This window comes from Pongo abelii, chromosome 12 (assembly GCF_028885655.2).
Source record: "Pongo abelii isolate AG06213 chromosome 12, NHGRI_mPonAbe1-v2.0_pri, whole genome shotgun sequence".
Lineage (NCBI taxonomy): Eukaryota > Metazoa > Chordata > Mammalia > Primates > Hominidae > Pongo > Pongo abelii.
The window spans coordinates 123039522-123064730 of NC_071997.2; the positions used below are offsets into that span (position 1 = coordinate 123039522).

The window sequence follows — 25209 nt, forward strand, 5'->3', positions numbered from 1 at the left end:
TCCTATCACAAACACCCTAAAAGAAACCACTCTAGAAAACTGCAACTGCCTGCCAAGTCCCTTTACTTCTGAAACATGTTCCTGACAGCTCCCAGCAGTGCTTCTTCGAAAGCAGTCACAGACAAGGATGGGCGAGGAAACCGGCTGCCAGCCTTGCCATCAGGTCTCCTTCTTCCATGAACATCTCTCTTACAGCGCTAATATCTTCACCACTGAAAACTGAAAACATCGTGCATCAATGACTCCACACATGCTAGCTGGCTTCTTTTTACCAAACCTACCTCGGAAATTTTTGCTTTGTATCTTTGTTAATTCTGGTTCTCCTGCCTGAACTATGCCTTTTCCTCCCTCTCTTTAACTCATTACTTACTCATCATGCCATCTTTCCAACCCATTCTTCAGTGATTTCTCCTTTCCTTGAACTCCTATAGCACACATGATTTGTAACATGTAATCAACAAGGATATACTATCTCATACTACTGTTTAACTGTTCACACATGTACTGTTGAAATGACAGAGTGTCCCTAAAAAGGTCAGCTGGCTGGCTACCTAAAGACCTCATTAGCTGACATTACCCAGGCAAACCGATCACAGTCAAAAAGCCATGATTTCAACCCTGCAGGCCAAGAAACTTGATCTTATTACAGGAAGATAAGACTAAGACTCCTGGTAAAGAGGCTCACAAGACAATGAAGCAAAAAAACAAAAACAAAAACAAAAAAACCTCAGAGAATGAAATAAGATGCTTGTGTCCTCTGTCAAGCATATCCCCTCCCTATACGGAAGCCCCGTGAGAAGGAGGCTACACCAGAAAGCTGGCTGATGAGCATGAACACAGAGAAAACTTCCACAGGTTACCACTGCCAGCAACTCTACCACATACTCTGCCTCTGCCTGATTCTTCTGGATGATTCAAACTCCTGTTTAAAGCCAGTTTCTCTGTTTGTGCACTTGATCCCACCTCTCTGTATATTCAAAGATATCTGTTCAAAGATTCACATCTACTCTTTCTCTCCATTGCAAATTTTTCTTCTCTCCTGCATCATTCCTATCACTACACAAATATGCTACCATTTATCCCACTTAAAAAAATTTTTTTTTTATTATTATACTTTAAGTTTTAGGGTACATGTGCACAACGTGCAGGTTTGTTACACATGTATACATGTGCCATGTTGGTGTGCTGCACCCATTAACTCATCATTTAGCATTAGGTATATCTCCTAATGCTATCCCTCCCCCCTCCCCCCACCCCACAACAGTCCCCAGAGTGTGATGTTCCCCTTCCTGTGTCCATGTGTTCTCATTGTTCAATTCCCACCTATGACTGAGAACACGTGGTGTTTGGTTTTTTGTCCTTGCGATAGTTTGCTGAGAATGATGGTTTCCAGCTTCATCCATGTCCCTACAAAGGACATGAATTCATCATTTTTTATGGCTGCATAGTATTCCATTGTGTATATGTGTGCCATATTTTCTTAATCCAGTCTATCATTGTTGGACATTTGGGTTGGTTCCAAGTCTTTGCTATTGTGAATGGTGCCGCAATAAACATACGTGTGCATGTATCTTTATAGCAGCATGATTTATAATCCTTTGGGTATATACCCAGTAATGGGATGGCTGGGTCAAATGGTATTTCTAATTCTAGAACCCTGAGGAATCGCCACACTGACTTCCAAAATGGTTGAACTAGTTTACAGTCCCACCAACAGTGTAAAAGTGTTCCTATTTCTCCACATATTCTCCAGCACCTGTTGTTTCCTGACTTTTTAACGATCGCCATTCTAACTGGTGTGAGATGATATCTCATTGTGGTTTTGATTTGCATTTCTCTGATGGCCAGTGATGATGAGCATTTTTTCACGTGTCTTTTGGCTGCATAAATGTCTTCTTTTGAGAAGTGTCTGTTCATACCGTTCGCCCACATTTGATGGGGTTGTTTTTTCTTGTAAATTTGTTTGAGTTCATTGTAGATTCTGGATGTTAGCCGTTTGTCAGATGAGTAGGTTGCAAAAATTTTTTCCCATTCTGTAGTTTGCCTGTTCACTCTGATGGTAGTTTCTTTTGCTGTGCAGAAGCTCTTTAGTTTAATTAGATCCCATTTGTCAATTTTGGCTTTTGTTGCCATTGTTTTTGGTGTTTTAGACATGAAGTCCCTGCCCATGCCTATGTCCTGAATGGTACTATCTAGGTTTTCTTCTAGGGTTTTTATGGTTTTAGGTCTAACATGTAAGTCTTTAATCATCTTGAATTAATTTTTGTATAAGGTGTAAGGAAGGGATCCAGTTTCAGCTTTCTACATATGGCTAGCCAGTTTTCCCAGCACCATTTATTAAATAGGGAATCCTTTCCCCATTTCTTGTTTTTGTCAGTTTTGTCAAAGATCAGATAGTTGTAGATGTGTGGTGTTATTTCTGAGGCCTCTGTTCTGTTCCATTGGTCTATATCTCTGTTTTGGTACCAGTACCATGCTGTTTTGGTTACTGTAGCCTTGTAGTATAGTTTGAAGTCAGGTAGCGTGATGCCTCCAGCTTTGTTCTTTTTGCTTAGGATTGACTTGGCGAAGCGGGCTGTTTTTTGGTTCCATATGAACTATAAAGTAGTTTTTTTCCAATTCTGTGAAGAAAGTCATTGGTAGCTTGGTGGGGATAGCATTGAATCAATAAATTACCTTGGGCAGTATGGCCATTTTCACAATATTGATTCTTTCTATCGATGAGCATGAAATGTTCTTCCATTTGTTTGTATCCTCCTTTATTTCATTGAGCAGTGGTTTGTAGTTCTCCTTGAAGAGGTCCTTCACATGCCTTGTAAGTTGGATTCCTAGGTACTTTATTCTCTTTGAAGCAATTGTGAACGGGAGTTCACTCATGATTTAGCTCTCTGTTTGTCTGTTATTGGTGTATAAGAATGCTTGTGATTTTTGCACACTGATTTTGTATCCTGAGACTTTGCTGAAGTTGCTTATCAGCTTAAGGAGATTTTGGGCTGAGACGATGGGGTTTTCTAGATATACAATCATGTCATCTGCAAACACAGACAATTTGACTTCCTCTTTTCCTAATTGAATGCCCTTTATTTCCTTCTCCTGCCTGATTGCCCTGGCCAGAACTTCCAACACTATGTTGAATAGGAGTGGTGAGAGAGGGCATCCCTGTCTTGTGCCAGTTTTCAAAGGGATGCTTCCAGTTTTTGTCCACTCAGCATGATATTGGCTGTGAGCTTGTCATACATAGCTCTTATTATTTTGAGATATATCCCATCAATACCTAATTTACTGAGAGTTTTTAACATGAAGGGTTGTTGAATTTTGTCAAAGGCCTTTTCTGCATCTATTGAGATAATCATGTAGTTTTTGTCTTTGGTTCTGTTTATATGCTGGATTATGTTTATTGATTTTCGTATGTTGAACCAGCCTTACATCCCAGGGATGAAGCCCACTTGATCATGGTGGATAAGCTTTTGATGTGCTGCTGGATTTGGTTTTCCAGTATTTTACTGAGGATTTTTGCCTCAATGTTCATCAAGGATATTGATCTAAAATTCTCTTTTTTTGTTGTGTCTCTGCCAGGCTTTGGTGTCAGGATGATGCTGGCCTCATCAAATGAGTTAGGGAGGATTCCCTCTTTTTCTATTGATTGCAATAGTTTCAGAAGGAATGGTACCAGCTCCTCCTTGTACCTCTGGGAGAATTCGACTGTGAATCCATCTGGTCCTGGACTTTTGGTCGGTAAGCTATTAATTATTGCCTCAATTTCAGAGCCTGTTATTGGTCTATTCAGAGACTCAACTTCTTCCTGGTTTAGTCTTGGGAGGGTGTATTTGTCAAGGAATTTATCCATTTCTTCTAGATTTTCTAGTTTATTGGTATAGAGGTGTTTATAGTATTCTCTGATGGTAGTTTGTATTTCTGTGGGATCGGTGGCGAAATCATCTTTATCATTTTTTATTGTGTCTATTTGATTCTTCTCTCTTTTCTTTTTTATTAGTCTTGCTAGCGGTCTATCAATTTTGTTGATCTTTTCAAAAGACCAGCTCTTGGATTCATTGATTTTTTGAAGGGTTTTTTGTGTCTCTGTCTCCTTCAGTTGTGCTCTGATCTTAGTTATTTCTTGCCTTCTGCTAGCTTTTGAATTTGTTTGCTCATGCTTCTCTAGTTCTTCTAATTGTGATGTTAAGATGTCGATTTTAGACCTTTCCTGCTTTCTCTTGTGGGCATTTAGTGCTATAAATTTCCCTCTACACACTGCTACGAATGTGTCCCAGAGATTCTGGTATGTTGTGTCTTTGTTCTCATTGGTTTCAAAGAACATCTTTATTTCTGCCTTCATTTTGTTATGTACCCAGTAGTCATTCAGGAACAGGTTGTTCAGTTTCCACGTAGTTGAGTGGGTTTCAGTGAGTTTCTTAATCTTGAGTTCTAGTTTGATTGCACTGTGGTCTGAGAGACAGTTTGTTATAATTTCTGTTCTTTTACATTTGCTGAGGAGTGCTTTACTTCCAACTATGTGGTCAATTTTGGAATAGGTGTGATGTGGTGCTGAAAAGAATGTATATTCTGTTGATTTGGGGTGGAGAGTTCTATAGATGTCTATTAGGTCCGCTTGGTGCAGAGCTGAGTTCAATTCCTGGGTATCCTTGTTAACTTTCTGTCTCGTTGATCTATCTAAGGTTGACAGTGGGGTGTTAAAGTCTCCCACTATTATTGTATGGGAGTCTAAGTCTCTTTGTAGATCACTAAGGACTTGCTTTATGAATCTGGGTGCTCCTGTATTGGGTGTATATATATTTAGGATAGTTAGCTCTTCTTGTTGAATTGATTCCTTTACCATTATGTAATGGCCTTCTTTGTCTTTTGATCTTTGTTGGTATAAAGTCTGTTTTATCAGAGACTAGGATTGCAACCCCTGCCTTTTTTTGTTTTCCATTTGCTTGGCAGATCTTCCTCCATCCCTTTATTTTGAGCCTATGTGTGTCTCTGCACGTGAGATGGGTTTCCTGAATACAGCACACCGATGGGTCTTGACTCTTTATCCAATTTGCCAGTCTGTGTCTTTTAATTGGAGCATTTAGTCCATTTACATTTAAGGTTAATATTGTTAAGTGTGAATTTGATCTTGTCATTATGATGTTAGCTGGTTATTTTGCTCGTTAGTTGATGCAGTTTCTTCCTAGCCTTGATGGTCTTTACAATTTGGCATGTTTTTGCAGAGGCTGGTACCAGCTGTGCCTTTCCATGTTTAGTGCTTCCTTCAGGAGCTCTTTTAGGGCAGGCCTGGTGGTGACAAAATCTCTCAGCATTTGCTTGTCTGTAAAGGATTTTATTTCTCCTTCACTTATGAAACTTAGTTTGGCTGGATATGAAATTCTGGGTTGAAAATTCTTTTCTTTAAGAATGTTGAATATTGGACCCCACTCTCTTCTGGCTTGTAGAGTTTCTGCCGAGAGATCAGCTGTTAGTCTGATGTGCTTCCCTTTGTGGGTAACCCGACCTTTCTCTTTGGCTGCCCTTAACACGTTTTCCTTCATTTCAACTTTGGTGAATCTGACAATTATGTGTCTTGGAGTTGCTCTTCTCGAGGAGTATCTTTGTGGCCTTCTCTGTATTCCCTGAATTTGAATGTTGGCCTGCCTTGCTAGATTGGGGAAGTTCTCCTGGATAATATCCTGCAGAGTGTTTTCCAACTTGGTTCCATTCTCCCTGTCACTTTCAGGTACACCAATCAGACGTAGATTGGGTCTTTTCACATAGTCCCATATTTCTTGGAGGCTTTGTTCATTTCTTTTTATTCTTTTTTCTCTAAACTTCTCTTCTCGCTTCATTTCATTCATTTCATCATCCATCATTGATACCCTTTCTTCCAGTTGATCGCATCGGCTACTGAGGCTTGTGCATTCGTCACGTAGTTCTTGTGCCATGGTTTTCAGCTCCAACAGGTCCTTTAAGGACTTCTCTGCATTGGTTATTCTAGTTCGCCAATTGTCTAATTTTTTTTCAAGGTTTTTAATCTTCTTTGCCATTGGTTTGAACTTCCTCCTTTAGCTCGGAGTAGTTTGATCTTTTGAAGCATTCTTCTCTCGACTCGTCAAAGTCATTCTCCGTCCAGCTTTGTTCCTTTGCTGGTGAGGAGCTGCGTTCCTTTGGAGGAGAGGCGCTCTGATTTTTAGAGTTTCCAGTTTTTCTGCTCTGTTTTTTCCCCATCTTTGTGGTTTTATCTACCTTTGGTCTTTGATGATGGTGATGTACAGATGGGTTTTTGGTGTGGATGTCCTTTCTATTTGTTAGTTTTCCTTCTAACAGTCAGGACCCTCAGCTGCAGGTCTGTTGGAGTTTGCTGGAGGTCCACTGCAGACCCTGTTTGCCTGGGTATCAGCAGTGGTGGCTGCAGAACAGAGGATATTGGTGAACCGCAAATGCTGCTGCCTGATCACTCCTCTGGAAGTTGTCTCAGAGGAGTACCTGGCCATGTGAGGTGTCAGACCGCCCCTACTGGGGGGTGCCTCCCAGTTAGGCTACTCGGGGGTCAGCGACCCACTTGAGGAGGCAGTCTGCCCGTTCTCAGATCTCAAGCTGCGTGCTGGGAGAACCACTACTCTCTTCAAAGCTGTCAGACAGGGACATGTAAGTCTGCAGAGGTTACTGCTGCCTTTTGTTTGTCTGTGCCCTGCTCCCAGAGGTGGAGCCTACAGAGGCAGGCAGGCCTTCTTGAGCTGTGGTGGGCTCCACCCAGTTTGAGCTTCCCGGCAGCTTTGTTTACCTACTCAAGCCTCGGCAATGGCGGGCGCCCCTCCCCCAGCCTTGCTGCCACCTTGCAGTTTGATCTCAGACTGCTGTGCTAGCAATGAGCGAGGCTCCGTGGGCGTAGGACCCTCCAAGCCAGGTGTGGGATATAATCTTCTGGTGTGCCGTTTGATAAGCCCATTGGAAAAGCGCAGTATTAGGGTGGGAGTGACCTGATTTTCCAGGTGCCATCTGTTACCCCTTTCTCTGACTAGAAAAGGGAATTCCCTGACCCCTTGCACTTCCCGGGTAAGGCGATGCCTCGCCCTGCTTTAGATCATGCACGGTGCGCTGCACCCACTGTCCTGAACCCACTGTTCGGCACTCCCCAGAGAGATGAACCCGGGACTTCTGCACCCACTGTCCAGCACTCCCCAGTGAGATGAACCCGGTACTTCAGTCGGAAATGCAGAAATCACCTGCCTTCTGCGTTGCTCACGCTGGGAGCTGTAGACTGGAGCTGTTCCTATTCGGCCATCTTGGCTCCACCCCTCTATCCCACTTTTTAAAAGCTCTCCCTTGACCCCAGCAACCATGCAATTTCTTTGTACTTGTTGCAGCAAAATGCCTTGAAAAAGTCCAGATCTGTTGTCTCCAATCTCTCTCCTCTCAGTCCACCTTATATTCCATTCTAATCAAGGTTTTGATCCCACTGCTCCACTAACCACTTTGCAGCCCTCTTCCTTCTTGACCTAGTGACAGCATTTATCACAGCTGATCACTGCCCTCTTCTTGAAACACTTTGTTCCCTTGGTTTCCAGAGTGCTCATTCTCTCAGCTGTCCTCTTACTTCACATTGTTCCCAAGAATTTTTTTGCCAGTTCCTCTTTTATCCCAAACATCTTAACCCTAGAATGACCTAGAGCTGAGTTATTGGTCCTCTCTCTGTCCTCATACCTTGGTGATGTCATCTGGTCTTATAGTTTTAAATACTAGCTACTATCTTCAAATTGTAAAATGTCCCCCCCCATACCACAGTTTAATATCCTAGAAATTGAGATTTATCTTACAATCACTGGCATGTCAAATTTGTAGCACTCTTTTCTTTTTTAGCAGTACTTAAAATAATGGTGTATCTTACAAACAATAGCATGTTAGATTTCATGATTATAATATAAAACTAACAGCTTCGAAATTTATGTCTCCAGCCCAGACCTCTCTCCTGAACTGCAGACTTTTACATCTAACTGCATACTTGAAATTTCCTCTTGGATGCTGATATGGTTTGGCTCTGTGTCCCCACCCAAATCTCATCTTGAATTGTAATCCCCATGTCTGGAGGGAGGGACCTAGTGGGAGGTGACTGGATCATGGGGGCAGTCTCCCCCATGCTGTTCTTGTGATAGTGGGGGAGATCTCATGAGATCTGACTGTTTTAAAAGTGGCAGATCCCCCTGCACACTCTCTCTCTCCTGCTGCCATGGAAGACATGCCTTGCTTCACCTTTGCTTTCCACCATGATTTAAGTTTCCTGAGGCCTTGCAGCCATGCAGAACTCTGAGCCCATTAAACCTCTTTTGTTTATAAATTACCCAGTCTCAGGTAATATCTTTATAGTAGTGTGGAAACAAACTAATACAGGAAATTGGTACCAGGAGTGGAATACCACCATAAAGGTACTGGAAAATGGGGAAGCAACTTTGGAACTGGGTAACAAGCAGGGGTTGGAACAGTTTGGAGGGCTCAGAAGAAGACAGGAAGATGAAAGAAAGTTTGGAAATTCCTAGAAACTTGTTGAATGATTGTGATCAAAATGCTGTTAGTGGCCAGGTGCGATGGTTCACGCCTATAATCTCAGCACTTTGAGAGGTGGAGGTGGGCCTGACCTGAGGTCAGGAGTTCAAGACCAGCCTGACCAACACAGTGAAACTCCATCTCTATTAAAAATACAAAAAAGTAGTTGGGCATGGTGGCATGCATCTATAGTCACAGCTACTCAGGAGGCTAAGCCACAAAAATCGCTTGAATCCAGGAGGCGGAGGTTGCAATGAGCCAAGATGGTGCCACTGCACTCCAGCCTGGGCAACAAAGCAACATTCTATCTCAAAAAAAAAAAAAAAAAAAAAAAAAATGCTGATAGTGATATGGACAATGAAGTCCAGGCTGAGGTGGTTTCAGATGGAGATGAGGAACTTATTGGGAAGTGGAGTAAAGGTTACTCTTGCTGTGTTTCAGCAAAGAGACTGGTGGCATTTTGCCCCTGCCCTAGAGATCTGTAGAACTATGAAGTTGAGAAAGATGATTCAGGGTATCTGGCAGAAGAAATTTCTAAGCAGCAAAGCATTCAAGAGGTAACCTGGCTGATCCTGAAAGCATTCTGTCATGTGCGTTCACAAAGACATTATCTGCAACTGGAACTTTTATTTAAAAGGGAAGCAGAGCATAAAAGTTTAGAATATTTCCAGCTGGACAACGAGGTAAAAAAGAAAAACCCATTTTCTGGGGAGAAAATTCAAGCCGGCTACAGAAATTTGCATTAGTAATGAGGAGTGAATGTTAATAGTCAAGACAATGGGGAAAACATCTCCAGGGCATGTCAGAGATCTTCAAGACAGCCCCTCCCATCACAGGCCCAGAGGCCTAGGAGGGAAAAATGGTTTTACGGGCCAGGTCCAGGGCTCAGTTACTTTGTGCAGCCTCAGGATATGGTGCCCTGCATCCCAGCCACTCCAGCTCCAGCCATGGCTAAAAGGCACCAAAGTATAGCTCAGGCCATGGCTTCAGAGGGTGCAAGCCCCAAGCTTTGGCAGCTTCCACGTGGTGATGGGCCTGTGGGTGCATAGAAGACAAGGCCTGAGGTTTGGGAACCTCTGCCTAGATTACAGAGGATGTATGGAAATGCCTGGATATCCAGGCAGAAGTCTGCTGCAGGAGCAGAGCCCTCATGGAGAACCTCTTCTAGGGCAATGCAGAGGAGAAATGTGGGGTTGGAGCCCCAACACAGATTCTCCACTGGAGCACTGCCTAGTGGAGCTGTGAGAAGAGGGCCATCGTCTTGCAGATCCCAGAATGGTAGATCCACTGACATCTTGCACCATGCGCTTGGAAAGCCAGATACTCAACTCTGGCCCATGAAAGCAGCCTCGGGGGCTGTACCCTGCAGAGCCACAGGAGCAGAGCTGCCCAAGACCTTGTGAAATCACCCCTTGCATCAGCATGCCTGGATGTGAGACATGGAGTCAAAGCTTATTTTGAAGCTTTAAGATTTAGTGAATGCCCTGCTGGGTTTCAGACTTGTATTGGCCCCTTTGTTTTGGCCAATTTATCCCATGTGGATTGGGAACATTTCCCCAATGCCTGTAACCTCATTTCATCTTGGAAATAACTAACTTGTTTTTGATTTTACAGGTTCATAGGCAGAAAAGACTTGCCTTGTCTCAGATGAGACTTTGGACTTGGACTTTTGAGTTAATGAGTTAATGCTGGAATGAGTTAAGACTTTGGTAGACTGTTGGGAAGGCACGACTGATTTTGCAATGTGAGAAGGACGTGAGATTTGGCAGGGGCCAGGGGTGGAATGATATGGTTTGGCTCTGTCCCCATCCAAATCGCTCATCTTGAATTGTAATCCCCACATGTTGCAAGAGGGACCTGGTGAGAGGTGACTGGATCATGGGGGTGGTTTCCCCCATGCTGTTCTCATGATAGCGAGAGAGTTCTCATGCAATCTGATGGTTTTAAAAGTGGCAGTTTCCCCCGTATGTGCTTGCTCACATGCACGCATTCTCTCTCTGTCTCTCTCTCTCTCTCTCCTGCTGCCACGTAAGACATGCCTTACTTCCCCTCTCCTTTGGCCATGATTACATGTTTTCTAGGGCCTCCCCAACCATGTGGAACTGTGAGTTAACTAAACTTCTTTTGTTTAGAAATTGCCCTGTCTCAGGTAGTATTTTTATAGCAGTGTGAAAATGGACTAATAGATGCTAACAGCTGTCTCAAACTTAACATGTCCAAAATGGAACCCCTGACCTTCCTGGCCCACTTACCCTTCAGTTGATGGCAACTCCTTCCTTCCAGCTGCTCAGGTCAAAAACCCTACAGTCATCATTGAATCCTATTCCTCTCTTTCTCTCACATCCAATCCATCAGGAAATTCTGTTGGCTCTATCTTCAGACTTTATATAGAATCCTATCACTTATCACCTCCAGTTCTACCACCTGGTACCAGCCACCATCACTTCTCATCTACACCAGTGCTTCTCAAACTTTAGTGTACTGTGTGTAGGAAGCATATACGGACTTCTTAAAATGCATATCTGCATTCAACTGGTCTTGGTAAGACCTGAAATTCTGCATTTCTTGCCCTAGATATCCCATGGTTTACTCTCTCACTTTCTTCATCACTTCAGCTCCCACATCAGCAAGGGCCTCCATGACCACTTTTTATTAAATAGCACCCTTCCCCACTGTCCCCCTCTCTATATTTGCTTGTTAATTTGCTGCTTCTGCACATTTTCAGTAATTTACCTCACCCAAGATAATACAGCTCAAAAGTAGGGACCAGGCCTCTTACTGTTCTCAAAACAGTTATATCCAAAGCACTAAGGAAATATTTAATGGATACACTTGAGAAAACTATGCTTCTAATTAAAAGTAATTGTTTCCATTTCCTTTCAAAATAGAGTATAGCTGTACTCTTGAAGCAGAAATTACCTTACCAATTCATATATCAGCTTAATATTTTACTTATTGCTTATTTATTCACCAAGATTTTAGCATGATGCTAATATTGCTTTACACGAGAATTTACTCAACTCTAGCAAAACCTTTTTTTAAAAAAAACTTAAGTTAACCCAAAAATATTTAAAGGTCAGAGAATCCCAGGTTCTGATGCATATTTTCTATGTGCTAGGCAAAGTCCCAGGGCATAAATACAATCAACAAATACCTTAGATATCAAACTTTAAAGATCAAGTTCTTAGTAGTTTAGGTAATTCTTTCCTTTCTTTTTCAAAGTGTTACCTTAGAACCATATAGCATCTTTCAATTTTCTTGGGAAGTATCTCTCTCATGTATCAAGACAGTATAATGTTTCATAGTTCTATGATTATAAAATATTATCTTTTCTAGTAAATTCAAGTTATTTCTCTTGAGTTTATTTAACTTCATTATCTCATATTTTAAAACATTCCCCAAACGAACTCCTCAGGTTATTCCCCCGCCTTTTTTTTTTTTCAGTTAGCTTTCTCAGGTTGGCCCCCACAACTGCCCCCTAGGATAACATTTAACCATCACTATCCTGTATGACTTGACTACTCTAAATTTCTCATTCTTAGGATTGGTATCACATGAGGATACTGAAGGAGCTCAGAGGTTATCTCTTTTGCTCATCTCTGTAACCTACTCTTCACCCAGACCTGGGTTTCTCAGTACTGGGTCTCTCAACTCTGGATGTGAAACCTATGAGAACCCAAGCAAACAAGGAAACACTGGGCCAAATTCCCAAGCCCTTAACAAATGTGTATCAAACAGATTCAGAATCTCTTCTAGCCATATGAAGAGTAACTATAGATGGTCCCTTACTTGTGATGTTTTGACTTTACTACGGTGCAAGCAATATGCACAAAGTCAAAACTATACTTCAAGCACCCATACAACCATACTGTTTTTTACTTTCAGTATTCAATAAATTACATGAGATATTCAACCCTTTATTATAAAATAGGTTTTGTATTTGATGACTTTTGCCCAACTGTAGTCTAATGTAAGTGTCCTGAGCACGTTCAAAGTGGGCTAGAGTAAGCTATGATGTTCGGTAGGTTGGGTATATTAAATCCATTTTCTTTTTTTTTGAGACAAGTCTCACTCTGTTGCCCAGGCTGGAGTGCAGCGGTGTGATCACAGGTCACTGCAGCCTCAACCTCCTAAGCTCAAACAATCCTCCCACCTCAGCCTCCCAAGTAGCTGGGACTATATAGGGCATGTGTCACCATGCCCGGTACGTATTTTTTAATTTTTTGTAGAGTTGGGATCTCATTATGTTACCCAGGCCAGTCTTGAACTTCTGGGCTCAAGCAATCCTCTTGCCCTAGCCTCTCAAAGTGTTGGGATTACAGGTATGAGTCATAACACTCGGCCTGCATTTTCAACTTAATGATAGTTTCAGTTTACAATGGGTTTATCGGGATGTGACCCCATGGCAAGGGGCATCTGTACCACACAACAAAAATTATCCAACTGGCTGGGCGCAGTGGCTCACGCCTGTAATCCCAGCACTTTGGGAGGCCGAGGAGGAAGGATCACCTGCGGTCAGGAGCTTGAGATCAGCCTGGCCAACATGGTGAAACCACATCTCTACTAAAAATACAAAAATGAACCAGATGTGGTGGTGGGCGCCTGTAATCCCAGCTACTCAGGAGGCTGAGGCAGAAGAATTGCTTGAACCAGGAAGGCAGAGGATGCAGTGAGCCAAGATGGTGCCATTGCACTCCAGCCTGGGCAACAAGAGCGAAACTCCGTCTCAAAAAAAACCAAACAAATGAACAAAAAAAAATTATCAAACTTGCTTTTCTTAGAAGTAGAACCATCTTCGACCCTAAATAAAATGTTACATGGCACATTTATAAAGCAGTTACAAAGAAACTGCTAAAAACAGCTGGTAGATGTGGCAGAATACCCAGATTTTATTTTTCTTCACATAAAGCCTTCTGAGAAGATATGATAACTGAGCTAAATCTCGAAATGCCACATAAAGTAAGTAGGTATTCCAAGCAAACAGAATAAAGACATTATTAAATTAAAAATTATTTTAATAGTACAGTGATAGAAACTCTATCTTCTATCTAGAAAATCAACCACAAATTCCTTTATGTTTCAATTAGTCTGATAAGATGTCAAAATTAATTCCATACTGCAGGAAAAAAGTGAAGAAAAAACTTTATTCCAATGTTTAAATCAGTGACCCTGTCCTCTGGACTGTAACAGAAGCCTCTTAACTGAAAATCCTCTGACAAGCACCATAATCTCAGATACTCAAACTGGTCATGAACCCATCTTCATCTCTACATCTCAACAGACACGTTTTTTAATCCAACTTTTCAGACTTGTGACTTACCGTAGGTTTCCTTCCAGTGGTATAAACTGGGTTTTTACAATATGCCTGCTTGCTCTTCTGAAGGTAGCGCTTCCAAAAATTATGTAAAACATCATTCTAAGGTGGAAGGGAAATGAGTGGTGGGTGATTCAGGTTATGACGACAAATGTACAGGCACATCTATGCCACAGCTCTCTTGTATTTTAAATATTAACTTACATATAAATTTCCAGTAAATGTTTTATGCGGTATTCACAAGTTGAGAACAAAATCTTTGGGGTCTGTATGTAGCATCTATCAGAACATGAGTTCCACAAAATGCACACTGGGGATTAATATGTTGAACCAGTAGTTCTCAAGCTTAAGTGTGCATGAGAATCACCTGGAGGGCTGGTTAAGTCTTCCATCTAAATGTATTCTTACCTGCCTTTCCTCAAAAAGAATTATAATATCATCATAGTATCAGGTACATGAGAAATGCTGAAAAAATCCTTCTTAATTTTAGATAGAGAAAGACATTAAAATCACCAAGTTGAGTCCTCTTCTTTTGCATATTAAGTAAATTAAGGATCAGAGTACAAAGCAACTGATACATGACTACACTTTTAGTTAGGGGCAAAGCTGTTACCAAGTTTACTAACCAGTCCCAAGTGATAGTAAAACTAAACAAAAAACTTTTCCAGCTAGGCACGGTGGCTCATTACTGTATTCCCCAGACTTCAAGGCAGGAGAAACTGCTTGAGCCCAGGAGTTCGAAACCAGCCTGGGCAACATGGTAAGACCTCATCTCTACAAAAAATCAAAGTTAGCCAGGTATGGTGGCACACGCCTGTAGTTCCAGCTACCTGGGAGGCTGAGGTGGGAGGATCATTCGAGTCTAGGAGGTTGGGGCTGCAGTGAGCCATGATCAGGTCACTGCACTCCAGTCTGGGCGACAGAGCAAGACCCTGTCTCAAAAAGAAAAAAAAAAGCAAACAGAAAGACTTTTCCATTTATTCGTCATCTACTAGGTACCAGGCATCCCTTAGCTCCAACACAATATTGTAAGACAGCTATTAGCTTCATTTTACCATTGAAGAAACTGAGTAACTTGTCCAAGATTACCCAGCCAGTAAGTAGAAAAACTATCAACAGGATTTGGAGTCAGTTCTGATTCTGGAGCCTGTGTACATGGCATAACGCCACTCAACTGATCAGGTCTAAACAGTTATGCTCATTGGCTAATTTCAGAAAAATTATTTTCAGAATTAACTCCTAATGAGGTGAGCATAAAGCTACATAGGAATAAACCCTGCTACACCTATATAGTGTAACTATATAAAACTGTTTCTAGACATTTATACATAGAATGACTATGTAAGCAGAAATCAGATCACAACCCCCCCACTATCAGCTATCATACCTAATGCAATGACTATTATGGGTTAGCCTCTGTTGCTTCATGCTTTTGAATTTTTAATTCTTAACGCCTTTCAGGGTAGGCCCAGCATCCATTTAGGTCATGCATTGGAATCGTGGTTGTTCTGTTTGGGCTTGCCCCAACCACCAGTTTGAACAGCAAAGGCTTCTCTACAAATCTTTCCTTGGTGACTGCAGCCCATGTTGATCTTTCTCTGTTCTTTTTTTGCCTTTAATATCACTTATGAGGGCCAGGTGCGGTGGCTCATGCCTATAATCCTAGCACTTTGAGAGGCCGAGGTGGGCAGACTGCCTGAGCTCAGGAGTTTGAGCCCAGCCTGGGCAACATGGTGAAACCCTAAATATACTAAAATATAAAAAATTAGCCGGGTATAGCAGCGTGTGCCTGTAGTCCCAGCTACTCGGGAGGCTGAGACAGGAGAATTGCTTGAACATGGGAGGCGGAGGTTGCAGTGAGCCTAGATTGCGCCACTGAACTCCAGCCTGGGCAACAGAGCGAGACTCCATCTCTCAAAAAAAAAAAAAAAAAAAATCACTTAGTATATCACCATATAAATTCATGTCTATTCATTTCACATATGCATAAATCCCTCTCCCCAACTAGGCTGGACCTCTCAACACTTGGTTTCCAATGAACCATATGAAGCAAGTGAACAACTTGTTGCTAAATAACTGGCTTTTTAAAGCATTCCTTAAATGACTTTTACTAGATGAAGGAATATGAAATTCAAATAATTGCAGAAATACTGTGTTGCTCCAGGAAGGCAGCAAAGTCAAAGAGTGGTCCCCAGACCGGAAGCATGGGTGTCCCATAAGAACTTGTTAGAAATGCACATTCTTGGGCCCTACTCCAGACATACTCAGAAATTCGGGGATTAAGGTCCAGTGATTGGTGTTTTTTCAAGCACTCCAGGTGATTCTGATGCACACTCAGGTGGACGACTGGTTTAGCATATCACTGTCCAAAGTGCATTCTGTGGAACTCAAGTCCTGATAGACGTTATGTACATACACCAAACGATTTTGTTCTCAAATTGTGAATAACACACAGGACATTCCCTGGAAATTAAACAAGCACATTAACACACAAAAGGTACTAATAAACCCCCAAAGTTATTTGAGTTTTACTTTGTTTAACCTGTTGTTTCCTAAGTATCTGAAGACTAAAACCTTCAAATTTTTCTTTTGGATGTATTGCTTATTTACATCCTGTAGAACACACTTGCAGAACTGCTAACCTACTAAAAGGATTAAAGCAAAAACATCAGAAAAATTATTCTTCCAGTAGCCCTAGCGTTATTACTGATTTCTCCTTAGTTCCACTCTAAGTCTTACTGTTCTTTAAACAACAATATGTAAAGCTAACATCTAGTCACAAATGTACTTACCTTTAACTCTGGGCCTACTCCAAGGTTCTTTAAGGCTTCTGCTTGTTGATAAAGAATGTACTGGAAACCTTCACACACATACCAATCCCAGCCTTTTTCTAAATGACAAATAGCATGTTTTAGCATATACATTCTTAATTTACTAACTTTAATGCTACTACAGTTACAATTTGTGTTTTACACATTGCGACTTGAATTTTTCTTTTTTTTTTTAATTAACCCGGAACTTAGCAGCTTAGCAACTTGAATTTTTTTGTACCATTCAAGAGGGCTTCCATTCTTATATTCTCTTGTTTCCAACCTGGCAATGTGTACACAAATGCTGAAACTAAATATTTTGTATAATTTCCGATTTCAAATGTTTTCCATTATCTGTATTTTTCTGAAATATTAACCTAAGAGGCAGAAAAATGAATAGTCACCATGTTAAAAAAAAGTGAAACAAGTTTTAAAAATGTCTATTTTCCCGAACGATGCCCGGCGGAATCCTAAATGATGAACGATGCCCGGCAGAATCCTAAATGAAAGTACTAAGTCACTGCTTCCACCACTTTTCTGTTCCAACTCACAAGGGAACAGTGAACTTTTAGTGAATGAGTGAACAAATGTCAAGATCTCATTATATACAGGAGTATAGAAAAGGGCAGTAAGAACATTCAAAGAAAATAAACTGTTCAATGGCATTCTGCTTTTCCTGAAATGGTTCTAGGTTATAGGGAGAAAATGAAAGCAAGGTACTAATACCGATCTCAGCCTAGGTGCCAAGTGTGTGCCGGGTATTTTAAGTGGGTTATTTTCTGGAATACTCAAAACTACCCTAAGAGATTGTGAAGAAACCTGCCACCACAATAGACAGAGTTACATGTTTAATGACAACTACGAGCTGAAGGAAAAGTCTGTGAAGACCCTTATGTTTTGCCCCTCACTGCTGGACAAATACTGTAACTCCTCCAAAAGCTTGTTATCAGTACTTTTTACACAGAGCTTCTGAGGTATGTTACTGACTTCAAGATTTCTTCTCTGCGGAATGCCAGAGGACTTCAACTCTTCTCCCTTACCTGAATGTCACAAAGTCTCCCCACCTCTGCTGACTAACCCAATTCCTTCCCAGAAAGAGTCTCGAATTGTAAAACAGAAAAGCCAATAATTTTGATGGGTCCATAAGTCGAGGAAGTTTAAACTCTTCAAGCTATGTGCATATACTCCCTCTTCCTGCATACTGTTCTCAGAAACTGATAAAGTTGTATTTTAAATTTTGAGTCTGTGTTCCTATTTTCCATAATGGATGGCATTTTATTCTCATTTTACAAATGAAGAAATTAAGGGTGATGAGGTTGACTATAAGATACTTAACACCTAATATAAAGCACCTGAAGTTCCTTAAGAAATGCATGTTTAAACTACACATTTTAACTATTTAAGTAGGTCAAGGCAAAATTAATCAGGTTTTACTCCAATAAAATTTAAAAGTTAATCAGGTTTTAGCCTAATAAAAAGTCACTACTAAAGGCTAAACAGAAACATGAGATAGCATCTAGGCATTCACTGTTATGCACCTAAGAATGTCAATGTATTTCACATATTTCATAAACACACACACACAAATATATATATATATTTTTTAGTGTGTGTGTATCCTTAAAGCTATCTCATGTAGAAGAGTCCCCATTATCATCAGCCTGGTTTCAAACTTGGGGATTTGGTCCTAGCTACCTAGTCACAAAAATAAAACCCATCAGTTAGACTCTACCTTGATCCTTCTCAACAATGGTTAATTATATGTACTCACTGGATTAATGAAATACTTTGCCTTTCAAAGCACACTCATGCTGAGGCCATTTTAAGGGAAAATAATTTTCCCAATTTTAAAAGGGTGTGTTCAAATTTCAATATGAGAAATGGATTTCTAGAAGTTGACTATCGTATTTAACTCACTTAACAATTCCACGGTTGAATTATTTCAGAAAATAAGCATTTTTTCTATAAAAGAACAGGAAATAATATTTACCCACAATGAATAACAGACACAGGATAGAAGAACGTATGCCAGTAGATAAAATCTGGCATTTTCTCTAGAATCTACTTAAAATTCCATTCCATGTCCTCACATCATGAAGGTGAAAGATGTGAATAAAGAATGTTAAGCATATGTGAAGAAAGAACTTACCAGTATTGCTTTTTTTTTTAAGCCCCCGGTTGAGGGCTTTTATTTGGGTATTAGGAATAAGATCAGTGCTTGTAACTTCCTGAGATCTCTGCAGGAAACAGAAAAAGACCATTAAAAAAGATCGTTTTACATCCCCCTAAGCATATTTCCAGGTATTTTCTGGAAAGTATAATGAACCAGATTGTGAGTGCCAGGACCAAGGATGGTAAAATCTTGGGAAAATTATAAACATTTAACATTCTAGTTAATGTTGATGTTGTTTTTTCATTCAAAATTTCTCAGTAATTAAAACAGTGCCTGGAATACAGTAACCATAAAGTGTTTGTTAAATGAATAACTTTTATTTTAAATCACTTTTTGACTTCTACAAACCAAGCCAAACCAAAAGTTACATGTACTCACTTTTTTCTCCACACAAAATACACTTTGGTATGAAAACAGTTATATGTATTTTTTGTAACTGGTAATGCCTAAACTACAGATAGATTAGTTTTGGCCTACTTTTCCATGTCTTTGAATAATATTCTAAAACTGCTTTCACTTCTGAAATTATAAAAGTACGTATTACATTTTATTTTTAATCAAACTTAGAGAATTTTAGAATGACTAAAATGGTTAGTATAATTCGTATCAGAGTGTTCAATCCTAACTGCTCTCAAGGGCAAGTATCAAAGATTCTGGCTCTCCCACAACTAAAAATAAAGTGTTGAGTCTTTTTTTTTTTAAATGGGGCCACACTTTATTCCATAAAGTAGAATAAATGTTCCTATTATTGAGTCTTTTTTTTTTTTTTTGAGAGGGAGTTTCGCTCTTGTCACCCAGGCTGGAGTGCAATGGCGCGATCTCTGCTCACTGCAACCTTTGCCTCCCGGGTTCAAGCAATTCTCCAGCCTCAGCCTCCTGAGCAGCTGGGATTACAGGCATGTGCCACCATGCCCGGCTAATTTTGTATTTTTAGTAGAGATGGGGTTTCTCCATGTTGGTCAGGCTGGTCTCAAACTCCCAACCTCAGGTGATCTGCCCACCTCCGTCTCCCAAAGTGCTGGGATTACAGGCATGAGTCACAGTGCCCAGCCCCCGTTATTGAGTCTTAATGCCAGAAGAAAGATGAGGATTTTTAACCAACAGAGGACATTACTGTTTTTCTAAATTTAGAGATTTGGAATGAAATTTATCTTTAACCCTCCATAAGAATAAAAGAAATGTCTCTACCAACAGGATTTTTGGAACGTAGTCTCTCTAATCACAGAAACCATATTCAAGGCAATTTCGGTATACTGGGTTGGCCACACTGAAAACATAAGACACGTCAAAATAAATACAAAATATCTAGCAAAGACAGTAACACTTACAAAGGGTAGCCAGGAAAAAAAGACTTAAAATCTGTACTAGACAAAACGTGAAAGAGCAAAAAACCTGAAAAAGTGAAACATCCAAAACTAGAGCTATAATTAATTAAATTACTGAATGGCCATTATGGAATATTTACAGTCTATAAAAAATGTCTGCAAATGTTTAGATAAAGTATTTTTCCAAATTGTTAACGGCAGAAGATTGAACAGTACTCACACATCCCTTTCTCCATTTCATACACAGGAAAAAAGAGACAAATGTAGAGATTACTGGTGATTTTAGCTTTCATCTTCACAATTTCCAAATTTTCTATAGTAAACATGCATTGCTCTTATGATCATAAAAATCTATTACATTCACACAAGTCTAGCCTACACCTTTTTAAATATCCGTGAAACTCTTGCAAAAATATTTATTGTCTAAATTGAACAGATGTATGACCTTACATTTTTTTTTTCCTGAATAAAATATACTAGGATAACATTTTGGTTCCTTTATCAATTCGGAAGGCCTTTCCCAGATTGCAGAGGGTGTCTGGAGCTTGAGAGTTACATGCCGAAGAAGAGGGGGCAATAAAAGGGGCAGAAAAATAGGGCAAGTTGCACCATGACTTCCATTCTTCACAGCTGTAACTGTCTCACCTGCCATTCCCCACCCACTGTATTTCAACATCACCATCACCACACTGCTCACTGCTCAGTTCCAGGGAGCCCCAACCACTTCATATTCTCACAGTCCATGTGAAGAACATGCCTGGATCGCCATAAAGCCAAGAATAACTACTGAAGTTGTGCAACACGTAACTTTTTTTCCTTTAAGCCTGTCGTCTGAAAGGAAGGCACTGAACTAGGTTCTTGGTCTTTATAAAGATGTTGTCCACCTTCATGAACTCTACATTCTTGACAAATTACTCCACAGGAGTTGACAGTCTTTCAAATGTGGAGCTAGGTAGAAGTATTAGGATCTTTCAAACTAAAAAATGACTGCAGCAGATTTGATCAAACAGAATCAAATGGAAACGGTATCAAAATCAAAAATAGAAAAGCAATTAGTTAATGTAGTTCAATTCCTATAAAAATAGTATGCTGACTTCATCTACTAATGGCAAATACTCCATTAGACATAATCTTTCTTCACTGTGTTTACACCTGCACTATAGTACAAAATCAACAGTGAGTAAAACTGCCAGCTCGTTACTACACAATAAGGGTGAGGACCAAACTGCACATCTGTCAGGTGCACAATCTGACATACACAGACACACACACAAAATATATCTCCATGAAACCATCACTATAATCAAGATAATAAATATCTCCATCACCCCAACAATTTCATCAAGTGAGCACATATCTTTTTAATATTCTGTGTGACTAAACAGGAAGCAGAGATAAGCATTCCAGCTGCAGACTCAAGAACACTGCCTCAAGGAAAAGCACTTGTGTGACACACCTGCAAGCTCAATTCACCAGTTTTGTCAAGGGAACATTTTTTTCCTTTTACTCGTTTAATATATTTTGTCCAGGTTTTTCATTGTTTAGGGGACAAAGGTAAGTCTGGTCTCTGTTAGTCCATCTTAGCCAGAAGCAGAAGTCTACACAGTTACTTTTAATGTCCCAAATTTGCCTTTGTTAAGCCTGTATGGTGAAGGTAACATTTGTTCCTTCCTGGCTGTGTAGACTGTGAGGAAATCCTTTTCCACTGAGGAGAGTCCTGGCACATTTAGCCTGTCCAGCAGCAGACTCTCTACACCCTTGATCATTTTGGTGATGCTGGCCCGCAGGTGGGTTCACCACAATAGGACCTAGCACTCACAATGTGAAGGTAGCCTTGTTTACCAAGGTTACACAGGACAGTATGACAATCTCTACTTTAAGAGGCAGGTGTTATGGGTAAAATGAACACTGAAGTCAGAAGACTCACATTCAAGTCCTGGTACTTGGGTAACTTTGGCTAACTCACTCAACTTGTGAGCCCTATCAATAGGCTCTCACAGTTTGTGATGAGGAGGAAATGAGATAATGGATCCAAAAACACTTTGTAATCTGTAAGGTACTATACAAAGATAAAAGGATAACGAAGAATAATTCTAATATTCCCAACAGTCCTCAAGCTTTCTTTCTTTTTTTTAGACAGTCTTGCTCTGTTGCCCAGGCTGGAGAACAGTGGCGTGATCTCGTTTCACTGCAACCTCCGCCTCCTGTGTCCAGGCGATTCTCCTGCCTCAGCCTCCTGAGTAGCTGGGACTACAGGCGCATGCTACCACACCTGGCTAATTGTTGTATTTTTAGTAGAGACGGAGTTTCCCATTGTTGGCCAGGCTGGTCTCGAACTCCTGACCTCAGGTGATCCACCTGCCTCAGCCTCCCAAAGTGCTGGTATTACAGGCGTGAGCCACGGCGCCGGGCCCAGTCCTCAAGTTTTCTAACATTCCATCTTCCAAACCTCTAAGCCACCACGACACATTTAAAAAAATGTAAATAAGTACTAACTAATAAAAAGAAATGCATCATCTTCTAAGTACAATTTTAATTATTTCCCTCAACCATATACTCTGAATAAGAAATCATTTATAAATGGGGCCCAACATAATTTCAAAAACTCATCCTCAATCTAACTGACAAATCCCTTAACCTATGCGTAAGGACCTAAGACCACATACATCCTTGGAATGTTGGCATTGCAGAGTGACAAAAATCAACCCAATTCTTTGGGACTTAGACCACATATCAGGCAATTTTTAAATGGCAATTTTTAAATTTTTGAAACATAAGCAAATTCATAAATGATATTTGTTACTTACCTCTGTAACATTGTGGCAATTAGTGCAATAATATTTGCCTTCATCAGTAAGACCCCATGAGACAGCAGCACACTGAGTACAGCGTTCTTTAAACTCTTCCTATGGAAGAAGAGGACAGAAAAGGTGTTCCCATCAAGCCACATTCAATACATCGTACCTAAACCCTACAGTTCTACTTAATGGGTTCCTGGCAACTTTATAAATAAAAAATCATGGACAATAGAAAATATATCAGAGAGACTATCCGCAAACAAGGAGAGGAGCGGTATGAAACCGAATTAAACTACTGGAGAAAATTTATTGAAATATGCAGTGTCAGAGGAAAAAAAAACAAAAGGAGGTAGTAGTGGTAAACCGGAACCAAAGATGAGTAAACAAAGCTCCTTGAAAATGCTGTGAGAAAGAAGATGACAAACAAGTATAGAGAAGACTTTTAAAAAATGCAAATACCATTTGGAACTCCTCCAGGACACTAAAAGCGCATACCACAGAGGAACTACATTTGTACTGGTTTCAAGTTTCGATTTATTCACTCGGCAGCATAAGGGAGTATCAACGATGTGTCTACCAGGCTTTTTACTAGGTGCTGGGGATTCAATGGTGAGCAAAACAGACCAGACATGGTATGGTCCCTAGTCTGGGTACACGATAGCTAATGGTGAGTTACAATTATTAATTTCATCAGCCTAGCATTTACAGAAGCTAGCCAACCATCATTCAATAAACATTTTTTAAGCCTCTACTGTAAGACCGTACTGCTTCTGTATATACAGGCCTAATTCTCTGATCTCCAACTCTTTGGAGTTTGACTTGTTAGCGTTGATCTAATTATCGAGTATCATTTAATACCATCAAAGTGTGTGCCATTTGGCCGGGTGTGGGGGCTCACCCTACAATCCCAGCACTTTGCGAGGCTGAGGCAGGAAGATCGCCTGAGCCCAGGAGTTCAATACCAGTCTGGACAACATAGCGAGACCCCTGCCCCTACAAAAAATTAAAAAAAAAAAAAAATTAGCCGGGCGTGGTGGTGCACGTCTGTAGTCCTAGCTCATTGGAAGGCTGAGGCGGGAGGATCTCTCGAGCCCAGGAGGTCGAGGCTGCAGTGAGCCATGATCGTGCCACTGCACTCCAGCCTGGGGGACAAAGTGAGATCTTGTCTCAAAAACAAAAACCAAAAATGTGTCATTTTACGTAGTACCTAAAGCAAAACAAAATGCATGCCAAATTAATTTTGGCAACTTGGTAAAGTGTTCAGTGACTACGATGAATGATAGCTGGACAATTTGGGGAGTTCCCAAACCCGAATTTAGAATCCCTGCAGGAGACAGTGGCGAGGATTCCCGGAGAGACCTACAGGGGTTACCCGGAGGCATCTCAGGTTCCAACCCCTGCCCCTCCCTCACCCACCCCAGCATTAAAGGGAACTTGTGGGTGGTCCAGTCTCGAGGATGAGCCCTGTGGGTGGCCACCCCACAAAACCCACAACTTCATCCTTAAACACACCCATAACGACAAACACCACACCCTCCCTCGCCCACAACCTCGCCGAGCCAGAAACTCCAGCCTCTTCACCAAAGCCGCGCGCGCATGCGGCCGGCCGGCCAGCCCCAGTCCTTACCCCGCCCTGCAGCCCTCCGCCCCGCCTTCCTCCAGCCGGTGGCCGCCCCAACCCGCGGCGTCCTTCGCCGCTCCTCCTTAGCTTCTCTCTCCTCCGGCCCCGGCTGTCGGGGCCCGCCAGGCGCACCGCCTCCTTACCGCCTCCTCGAGGTCCATCGTGGCGCCGCGGGAGCTTCCAAAGCCGGGACCCGTTACCCAGGTAGCGAGCGCAGCTTCCGGGAGAGGCTGGAGAAGCCTTCCGGCCGGAAACGCGAGATCCGCGCTTAGGATTCCGTGCGCCTGCGCGGCAGGGAAACCGAGCGCTCGGGGGCGAGGCTTCGCAAAGCCCGCAGCCCCCTCGCGGACTACGTAACTGTCCTACTCTTGAGAACCAAAACCAACCAATAAGAAAGTGGGCGACGCCTACTGCTGAGTGGTTTGATCAAGCTTGGTTCCGACGATCGTTCATTCCAAGATAGACTTGCTCCTCCGGCGGCAGGGGGGCCGCACAAGGCCGTGCTCGCGAGCGCGGCCTATGTCCTCTGTGGGTTTCGCCCTCCGTGGGTTCTGCCCTCCGTGGGTTCTGCCCTCCGAGTCTCGCCCCTCGCTGGCTTTTTTAAGGGGAAGCCTCGGGGCTTGGAGGAAAGCTCACGGACTGTGAGTT

General features: G+C 41.5%; 1 protein-coding gene across 6 annotated transcripts in view; it reads right to left on the minus strand.

Annotated features, from left to right (window-relative positions):
- Positions 1-24889, minus strand: part of TAF1B (TATA-box binding protein associated factor, RNA polymerase I subunit B) — a 94428-nt gene extending 69539 nt beyond the window's left edge. Inside the window, exons 1-5 of one of the 6 annotated variants that reach the window (XM_002812302.6) lie at positions 24705-24889; positions 22950-23048; positions 18794-18881; positions 16627-16724; positions 13841-13936 (exon numbers count right to left, since the gene is read on the minus strand). In XM_002812302.6, coding sequence (XP_002812348.3) covers positions 13841-13936; positions 16627-16724; positions 18794-18881; positions 22950-23048; positions 24705-24722 — 399 coding nt within the window. In that variant the 5' untranslated portion in view covers positions 24723-24889. Of the gene's footprint in view, positions 1-13840; positions 13937-16626; positions 16725-18793; positions 18882-22949; positions 23049-24452; positions 24496-24521 lie in introns of those variants that run through there. The other 5 variants (XM_009237546.4, XM_024242651.3, XM_054547768.2 and 2 more) reach the window with 5 other exon arrangements.
- Positions 24890-25209: the final 320 nt, after the last annotated feature.